A 9,343-nucleotide genomic window follows, 5' to 3' on the forward strand; every position below is an offset into this window, starting at 1 on the left:
GCCAATTTTTTTTACTTGACAGCATTGTGTGCCACTGGGATATCTGACGCCTGCTCAATAATTTGCAATCAGTGTGAGCTGCTGTCATCTGAAGGGAGGGGAGTGTGTGTGTGTGTGTGTGTGTGTGTGTGTGTGTGTGTGTGTGTGTGTGTGTGTGTGTGTGTGTGTGTGTGTGTGTGTGTGTGTGTACACGCCACATCGCCGGCGAGAGCCTCCATCCACGCATTTGCCTGTGCGCAATGGCAGCGAGCGCACCAGGCAGCCCCCAGTCGCTGTGCTACAGACACACGGGTGCGAGAACCAGACAAGTTTAAACTCTGCACGGATGCTGCTTTTTTTCTCCTCCATGGGATTTCATGATTTCTCGACACACTAAGAGGTACGTTTTATCTTTCAATGACATTATGATTGATTTCTAACACGGGCTTTGATGGCTTTGTTTGGAGGAAGGGATTTAATTCTTCCCACTTATAATAAATTCTTTCCAGATCAGGGTGATGTTTAAGCCCGATACGGCGCTCCCATCTCTGTCTGAAATTGCGTTAAGATTTCACTCTTTTGTGCTAGTTTAAATGTGTATGCTCGCGCAGGGCGTGGAAAAGTGAAATGCGTTTCAATTCGCTCCAAGGTGCAACGGCATGTGAAAGGACAGACAAATGTTGTGGCACAACTACAGCTTACCACTCTTAAAAAAAAAAATTTAAAAAATAAAAAAAAGAAGACTAAATCTGATCAAGGTTATTTAAATGATGAGCCACAGCACAGCAGAAAAAGGAGTGCAATCAACATATGGCAACCCTAATGCATGTCAAGGTTCCTGTTCCCGCTTGACAATTCCCCATAAATGTTCAATGGGGTTCAAATCAAGCAAGTTTGTTAGCCAATCAAGAACTGGATTGTTATTGCGTGGCGATTACACCAGGTATGGGTTTTGGCTTTGTGGCCAGGTGCCAAATCCTGCTGGAAAATAAAGTCATTGTCTCCCAGAAGCTCGTTGGCAGCGGGAAGCATGAAGTGCTCTCAAATTTGCTGGTAAACAACTGCGCTGACTGTGAAAAGACAACGGAGGCACACGAGTAAATGACTGAGTGTGGAAACTTCACACACTGATCTTGAAGTAGTTTGACTTTTGGGCTCCTCTGGACTTTGGGACATTGATTTCAATGGTCTTTGCAGCTCCTTCTGGTGTCCGTGACTTGACCACCGGGGGGCAGTATAATACAGCCCCCAGACACAAATGAAGAAAAGTTTTACAACTGTGAGTGGCTCACAAAGTTGCAGTAATAGTACGGCAGTTGTTTTTTGTGGAGGATAAAGAATATACGCATGTGAGAAGGTTTGGCCTGAGAGTTTTATTGTCTGTCTAAATATATTGCTGCACCATTTGCATTTAAATATCTGTTGTTTAAAGTGTAATAGTGAGCCATAGAAGCTATTCGTTAGCCCATCTATGGCAGATTGCATTGTTTGTTAGCATGAAGCGAAAGCGTGCCTTCGGTTGCTTGAAATACAGAAAGTAACTCATCTGTCGCGCGCTCATCCGATTCTTTGAAGACACTGAGACAAGATCCAGTGTGAAATTACAGAAAGCTCAGCCAAGTGCTGCTTGGAGAGAGAGAGGGAGAGAGAGAGAGAGAGAGAGAGAGAGAGAGAGAGAGAGAGAGAGAGAGAGAGAGAGAGAGAGAGAGGGCGGGGGGTGTGGCCAGGTGCCAAATCCTGCTGGAAAATAAAGTCATTGTCTCCCAGAAGCTCGTTGGCAGCGGGAAGCATGAAGTGCTCTCAAATTTGCTGGTAAACAACTGCGCTGACTGTGAAAAGACAACGGAGGCACACGAGTAAATGACTGAGTGTGGAAACTTCACACACTGATCTTGAAGTAGTTTGACTTTTGGGCTCCTCTGGACTTTGGGACATTGATTTCAATGGTCTTTGCAGCTCCTTCTGGTGTCCGTGACTTGACCACCGGGGGGCAGTATAATACAGCCCCCAGACACAAATGAAGAAAAGTTTTACAACTGTGAGTGGCTCACAAAGTTGCAGTAATAGTACGGCAGTTGTTTTTTGTGGAGGATAAAGAATATACGCATGTGAGAAGGTTTGGCCTGAGAGTTTTATTGTCTGTCTAAATATATTGCTGCACCATTTGCATTTAAATATCTGTTGTTTAAAGTGTAATAGTGAGCCATAGAAGCTATTCGTTAGCCCATCTATGGCAGATTGCATTGTTTGTTAGCATGAAGCGAAAGCGTGCCTTCGGTTGCTTGAAATACAGAAAGTAACTCATCTGTCGCGCGCTCATCCGATTCTTTGAAGACACTGAGACAAGATCCAGTGTGAAATTACAGAAAGCTCAGCCAAGTGCTGCTTGGAGAGAGAGAGGGAGAGAGAGAGAGAGAGAGAGAGAGAGAGAGAGAGAGAGAGAGAGAGAGAGAGAGAGAGAAAGAGACAGAGAAGATTTGTATTGAGGTTGTGAGTGTCATCGCACTGCAGCCAGACGGGGCAGGAGGCCCTGTTTGGCCATAAAGGTGAGGATGGATAGAGTGCAAACAGCAGCGAAGCCCGTTAGCCAGACACCCATGACCAGAATACTTTATCGCTTATCTCCATCTTTCCGCACATGGATGCCAGCTGTTTCATTAATTGCATCTAAAAGATCTTCACGGGTGTTGGCATCAGTCCTTAAGACGTCTGCTGATGGGCGTGGCATATTTTTATTTATTTATTTATTTTTGGCTGAGTCACCAGTCACAATCATCAGTCCATCTATTTTCTGTACACCTTCAGGGTTACTAGGAAGCTGGAGATAGTTCTGGCTAACTTAGGGCAAGAGGTGGCCGTACAGCTGTCAATCACAGGCTTGACATTTTCAGTTTTGTAGAGAGAGAGAGAGAGAGAGAGAGAGAGACAAGGAAAGATAAGTGTGTGTGTGCATTCATTTTCATGAATGGCATAAATCCTGCACAGAGGCGTGTCAGTCCCAATGTTGGTCATTTGGGGGACAAATTAGCGGGAGGTCTGCGCCGCTGTGGCAGTGGCCGCAGGCAACTTGAATCACGGGCAATCCAAGGTCTAATTCCCTTTAACCCTTTTCGGGAAAGCGGTTACTACAGTGGACAGCTTATCATGTTATCAGTTTACAGGGTGCACGAAAGGGTTACAGACGGCACACTCGAGTCCCGACATGGTGGAGTGTGCATCTGTGCCACATATTCACTGATATTTCTGGAAGATATCCTCCGTTATGAAGGCTGAAAATTTGATCTGTTCTTTTTTTGTGTGTGTGTCAGGCCAAAGCACTGTCTAACATAAAAGTACTGCTTTGGCGCCATCTTGTGGCATCTTGGCACCTCCGATAGGAAAAAAAAAATCTTATCCCAACATTCGGGGTCCCCAAGCCATTGCGTTGGGTATAAACTTTTGGACCCAGTGCTGGATTAGCTATTTCACAAAATTCGGGTTTCTTTGGGGTTTTTTGACCCGGCAGTTTAAGAGTGTACATACATTCTAAGCACATACAGTATGGTCTTGTTTGTTTACAATACAACACTGACAAACACAGTTGCCCGTACAGGTCTGCCAAACGTGTCAACCCCTCCATGTCGGCGGGACATGGCGATGTTTAGCGAAGCAGAGCAGCCATGGTGGAACGTGTCGGACGAGCGCAACGGCAGCGCCGAGGCATCGGAGACGGAAAACGGCAACGGCGGGCGCAACTACTACGCTATGCTCTACTCCCTCCTCATCCTGGCCATCGTGTTCGGCAATGTGCTGGTGTGCTTGGCCGTGCTGAGGGAGCGCTCCCTGCAGACCACAACCAACTATCTGGTGGTCAGCCTGGCCGTGGCCGACCTGCTGGTGGCCTCGCTCGTCATGCCCTGGGCAGTCTACCTGGAGGTAAGACGTCTCTGTCTTAATTTCATTTGCCTTTCCAAGAAGTGAAAAATTATTACAGTGAAACTCCTCTACAACGAAACCTACATGGGCGAAAATACCCCCTAGTGTGAAAAAATCTTCATGCATTAACACCATTCCCACTTTCCTGATGCAAGTGAATGCTGATCGTAAATTTCATAATTTCTTTCCCTTTTTTTCTTTCTACACTGACCATATGAAGTGTCAAATAATTTATGCTCATACTTATGCACGATTGGAATAAAAATAAAGAGTACACTTACGTTTGTCTGTGTGCGTGTGCGTGTGTGTGTGTGTGTGTGTGTGTGTGTGTGTGTGTTTACATCTGAGATCAAATTTGCTACAGTGAAAAACCCCCTGTTGTGAAAATTTTCTTGCTGCAAACATGTTTTCGTTGTACAGGAGTTTCACTGTATTACTATTATTCCAGTTACTTTACAAAGATCGGGGAACTTTAAAATAAACAAGTTTCTAAAAGGCTACAGTCCAGACAAGTTTATACAACTCTACAGACGGGAATCGATATGACCCAACCCCACCAACACGCCCCAGGGAGACGTTTGCCCACTCAAGGTCTAAAATTGAGACGGTCCTAAAATATGTCAAATAAGCAGCCGCCTGGCCACCTTTAAATTTTGCACTCTGTCAGCGGAATGCTTCGTCTTCGCTCAGAGTTCAGACGACTGGGCGGAAGGCACAGAAAGCAAATTAACAGGCCACGCCAAAAGATAGATGGCGGACTTTATGTAGGTGCCCCATTTTGTATAGGAGCGCACACCCCACCCACATTTCAAATTCAAAAGGGAGGGATGACTCATTAAGACGTCAAATTTTCCACTCGGGGAGGGGGGGGCACGGCGAATGGGACCCGCAAGAGGTATTCTGTAGAATTGGATTAACCTGTTATTGGATGGTCATCATAACATGTCGGCATGGATGGCGCAGTTGATCTACGGGCATTCACTTTGCACAGAACCATCGGTCGTCCCCCCTCATGCTGGTTTCATTAGCGGCACAGGAAATAAATCCCCCCCCCCCCACACACAAACCAATGTGAAGTGTCTCTTCACTTCTGATTTCTCTCTCTCTCTCTCTCTCTCTCTCTCTCTCTCTCTCTCTCTCTCTCTCTCTTTTTTTTATTTTAAACCATTGACCATCTCCAGTAGACTTGATTACTCTTATGGTCTATGATTGGACTCCCTCAGAAGAGCATCAAACACCTGCAGCTCACTCGAAATGCAGCAGCTCGGGTTCTTACCAGAACAAAAAGATCAGAACATATTACTCCAGAGTACTAAAGACCTTACATTTGTCTTTAAAAAAAATAAATAAATAAAAAACAATCACTGAATGGCTTCAGGCCTGGATGCATTCAAGAAATGCTCATGGAAGTAGGTTTGCTTTTAAATGTCTTAAATGTGTTTGCCTTGAAATGAGGGCCAATTTCGAGTCTCGTTTCAACCTATCGTGCGTCTATTTCGAATGCGCGAGGAAGTCAAAGTACCCGGCGATGAGGAGAACACGGTCAACCCCCCATGCAGCCCAGATTTGAACCCGCAACCTCAGAACTGAGGCAGCCGCGCTAACCGCGATATCACTGGTATGTCCCATCCCGAGTGAATTTTAGTTCGGCTCATTTTATCATTTTATTCATCCATAATTGCCCGCCTCCACAACACTATCGGTACAAAATGTCCGAGCCCAGGCAATCGTGCTTCCCGCTGGCTTCCCCTCTCTAATTGATGGGTCCCACACTGCGCGTACAATGCTCAATGTTTCAATCCGTGTGCATTTGTGGTTGCGTGTGTGCGTGTGCGTGTGTGTGTATGTGTTTTGGATGGATGCAGGGGATGGGCAACTGAAGCACCGGCCAGTCCTCTCATGATTTTTAGAAAGGAGCTTTCCCGACAATTGCTTGCAAACACAACATACAGAACAAACTGTATTAAGGTTGGGCCATTTAACAATTTTTATCAATTAATTAGAATTCAAGGAATTGCATTGCAACATCCCCACTGAGGTGCACGGCTTACGCAAACGACAAGACTGGAAACAGAGAGGAGCGACCGGTCGTTTACAAAGGCAGCCCGTGTTGCAAACTTTGTCAATTTGGTTGCAATAATTAGACGGAAACGAATCTGTTCAAAGAAAAACAAACAAACAAAAAAAAGTGTATTTTAAGAAAAGTAGCATTCTGTCCTATTGTACATTATTTAAAAAAAACTGAGTTAAAACGACACAATGAAATAGAATACATGTGCTGCTCCTTCTGGTGTTCCTATCTTTGGCCACCGGGGGCGCTTCTGAGGGAATCGAATTGTCTCCGTTTACAATGTAACACGTAAATTAACATTAGCTTGGCCTCCTCAGCGTGTTACGCGGATACATGATGGTGACAAATGCGCGTCCTAACCTTTGGCGCGCGCGCGTGTGTGTGTGTATGTGCGGGGCGCAGGTGGTGGGCGGTGCCTGGCTTTTCAGCCGCCTCTACTGTAACGTCTTCGTCACGCTGGATGTGATGATGTGCACCGCCAGCATCCTCAACCTGTGCGCCATCAGCATCGACAGGTGAGTGAGCGCGCGCGATGTGTGATGTGCGTGCGCGACAAGCGTCAGCGCTCATTTGCGGTCGCCATAGCAGCACTTGTGGAAATGTCAAACGTAATTCCGCATTGCCAGGTGTGCTCAGATTCGCAGGTGCGCGCGTGTGTTTGTCATGTCGCCAAGTGGAAATGGGGAAGACATGGTGCGTTTGTTGCTAGGTTGAGCTGTGGGATTCATTGACTTGACTTTTTTTTTTCTCATTTCATAATGACCTTATGAATTTATTCCCCCCCGTAGCTTGCTAAATCTCCGGTAAAACTAAAAGCACAACAGCTACATGAGTAATACGACGACTATGATGACTTTTTTTTTTCTCCCTCTCGTAAAATACATTTTTTTATGGCCCGTAGGGAGTTGTGGAAAAAAATAAAGGTTCCCCACCCCTGATTTCGATCCGTGCTGTGTGCTTGCGTAAGTCACCTTGATGACTCAAAGGTGAACACTGTCAAGTTTTCATATGAGCCAAATTTATATTCAGCGAGCCACATTTGCCTCGTGAAGAACCGCGAGCAGTCTTTTGATCGATTCTCCAGGGACTCACTATGAGTGGACCGGCTGCTTTTATTCTACCAGACGACACACCTATTTAAAAAAAAAAAAAAAAAAAGGACTGCTGGGCGAGTACTGGTGTGTGAGTGATTGTGTTTGCCCAGCGTTTGGCCCCAGAGAGGAGCGCGAGTAATTAGTCCGATGAGGATAAACAATCATGGCAGCGAGTTGGCCCCGACGACGTAACGCGCCGTTGTCCACGTTGGCACCGGATCGACCGTTAATTGCCGCCTCTTCCGCAGCGACCTTCACAAGCTCATTACGCGCACTTCCTGTCGAGTACGTTCCTTGAAGCTTCCAAATCCAAAAGGGAGATTGATCAACGCCGCAAATCGTTTAGTACGCCGCGGTCGGTCTTCGTATTTCTCACAGCGGTGGGTTGTTTTTTTTGGGAGTTGGGGGGGTGAATTATTTTCCGCAACGTTGGAATAGAGGGATTATTTCGGCGCCCCCCTCCAGGGTGTGCTACATCATAATTGGGTGAAGAAAGTAAAAGTCAAGAAAAAATATTGTCATGCAAATAAATATGTATTTCAAATGGTCATACTATGAGTAAATATCGTCAAGATGTTTTAATTGACAGCAAAGTTTGAAGTGTTAAGACCCATTTCGAATAATATTTTCTTAAAAATTGATGACGTGAATCGTAAAATAATTTTTTTTTTCTTGAAGACAAGATTTTTTTTATTTTTTTGGGGGGGCAAAATGACAACATTGTGCCGACTACAACTTCTTCTTGGACATTTCTGACTTCTTGTAAAATGATGTTATTGGTCAAATTGTCTTTCTAAAAGTATGCCTTGTTTTGTCAAATCAAAACTTGTAAGATGAAGTGATTAGAATTCAACTTTTTGTGATTAGTTCTATGAATTAGTCATTCTTTTCAATTCAAAATTATGATTTTTTTTGTTGCAAAATTACATATTTAGTGTGTGGAATGTCAAAATATGTAATTTTTTTGTCTTGTAAAAGAACTATGAATTTTCTTCTTGAAAAAAATTGCAAAAATTGTGTAAGCCACATTTTCTTGTCAAATTAACTTTTTTTTCTGGTCATAGTGACTTTTTCTTCGAAACGTGATGCTTTTTTTTTTTCCTCATGAATTAATTACTTTTTCCATGTAAAACTATGACTTTTATGGTTAAAAAGATGTTTCCATGCAAAAATGACGACTTTTCGGTCTTTTTGGTCACTTTTTGGTCAAAAACCATCTTTGTTTTTCAACTTACGGCTTTTGTCCTAGCAGCTTGTGAACGTCTCCCCCCTCAAACTTGTGCGTTTGTCTGTGTGCACGCGCAGGTACACGGCGGTGGTGATGCCCGTGTTGTATAACACGACGCACCGCTCTCGCAAGAGAGTGTTCGCAATGATCGCCACTGTGTGGGTCCTGGCGTTTGCCGTGTCCTGCCCCTTGCTGTTTGGCTTCAACACTACAGGTCAGCAGCACTTCCTCCTCCTCCTCAAAGCACAACGCCGACGGCAACACGGCAGCAGCTTTTTCGCATTTGCAGTTTCTTCACGCCGCCTACGAGAGTCTTCCATTGCTCTGTACTCGGTTGACATTCATGAGCACATGGCGGTGCTTTCATTGTCAAATTTTGACTTTAGATAAAATGAGGTGGCATGGCGGACGACTGGTTAGCAGGTCGGCCTCACAGCGCAGAGGTGCAGGGTTCGATTCCGGCTACGGCCTTCCTAGGTGGCGTTTGCATGTTCTCCCCGTGCCTGTGTGGGTTTTCTCCGGGTATTCGGCTTTCCTCCCGCATTCCAAAAATATGCGTGGTAGGTTAATGGAACACTCGAAATTGTCCCGAGGTGTGATTGGTAGCACGAATGGTTGTCTCTGTGTGCCCTGCGATCGGCTGGCGACCAGTTCAGGGTGTCCCCCGCGTACTGCCCGAAGACAGCTAGGAGAGGCTCCAGCACGCCCCACGACCCTTATGAGGATAAGCGGATTAGAAAATGGATGGACTGACATATAAAATGATGCAGCTCGGTTTTTTTTTTCTCGGTTTTTTTTGTGGGGGGTGAAAGCACAACTTCTCCTTTTGTAATATTTGGACTTCAGTCTTATAAAATTACAATTGCGATTAGTTTCCCCAACAATGGCCCCCAATATCATAATATAATTTAAGCCTCTGAAGCAACTTAACTACAAAAAGCAGAAATAATATATATATCTATCCATCCATCCATTTTCTGAACTGCTTTATTCTCACAAGGGTGCTGGAGCCTATCTCAGCTGTCTTCGGGCAGTAGGCCGGGGACACCCTGAACC

The 9,343-nt window shown here is 45.1% G+C and overlaps 1 protein-coding gene across 2 annotated transcripts in view; it reads left to right on the forward strand.

The window, feature by feature from the left end:
• Window positions 1-176: 176 nt before the first annotated feature.
• Window positions 177-9,343, forward strand: part of drd3 (dopamine receptor D3) — a 14,386-nt gene continuing 5,219 nt past the window's right edge. For both annotated transcript variants that reach the window (XM_019866871.1, XM_019866872.1), the window contains exons 1-4: window positions 177-379; window positions 3,572-3,894; window positions 6,368-6,480; window positions 8,365-8,501. In XM_019866871.1, the coding sequence (XP_019722430.1) occupies window positions 3,610-3,894; window positions 6,368-6,480; window positions 8,365-8,501 (535 nt within the window). In that variant the 5' untranslated portion in view covers window positions 177-379; window positions 3,572-3,609. The remainder of the gene's footprint in view (window positions 380-3,571; window positions 3,895-6,367; window positions 6,481-8,364; window positions 8,502-9,343) is intronic.

The sequence above is a fragment of the Hippocampus comes genome, unplaced genomic scaffold (assembly GCF_001891065.2).
Source record: "Hippocampus comes isolate QL1 unplaced genomic scaffold, H_comes_QL1_v1.1 scaffold181, whole genome shotgun sequence".
In the NCBI taxonomy this organism is placed as follows: domain Eukaryota; kingdom Metazoa; phylum Chordata; class Actinopteri; order Syngnathiformes; family Syngnathidae; genus Hippocampus; species Hippocampus comes.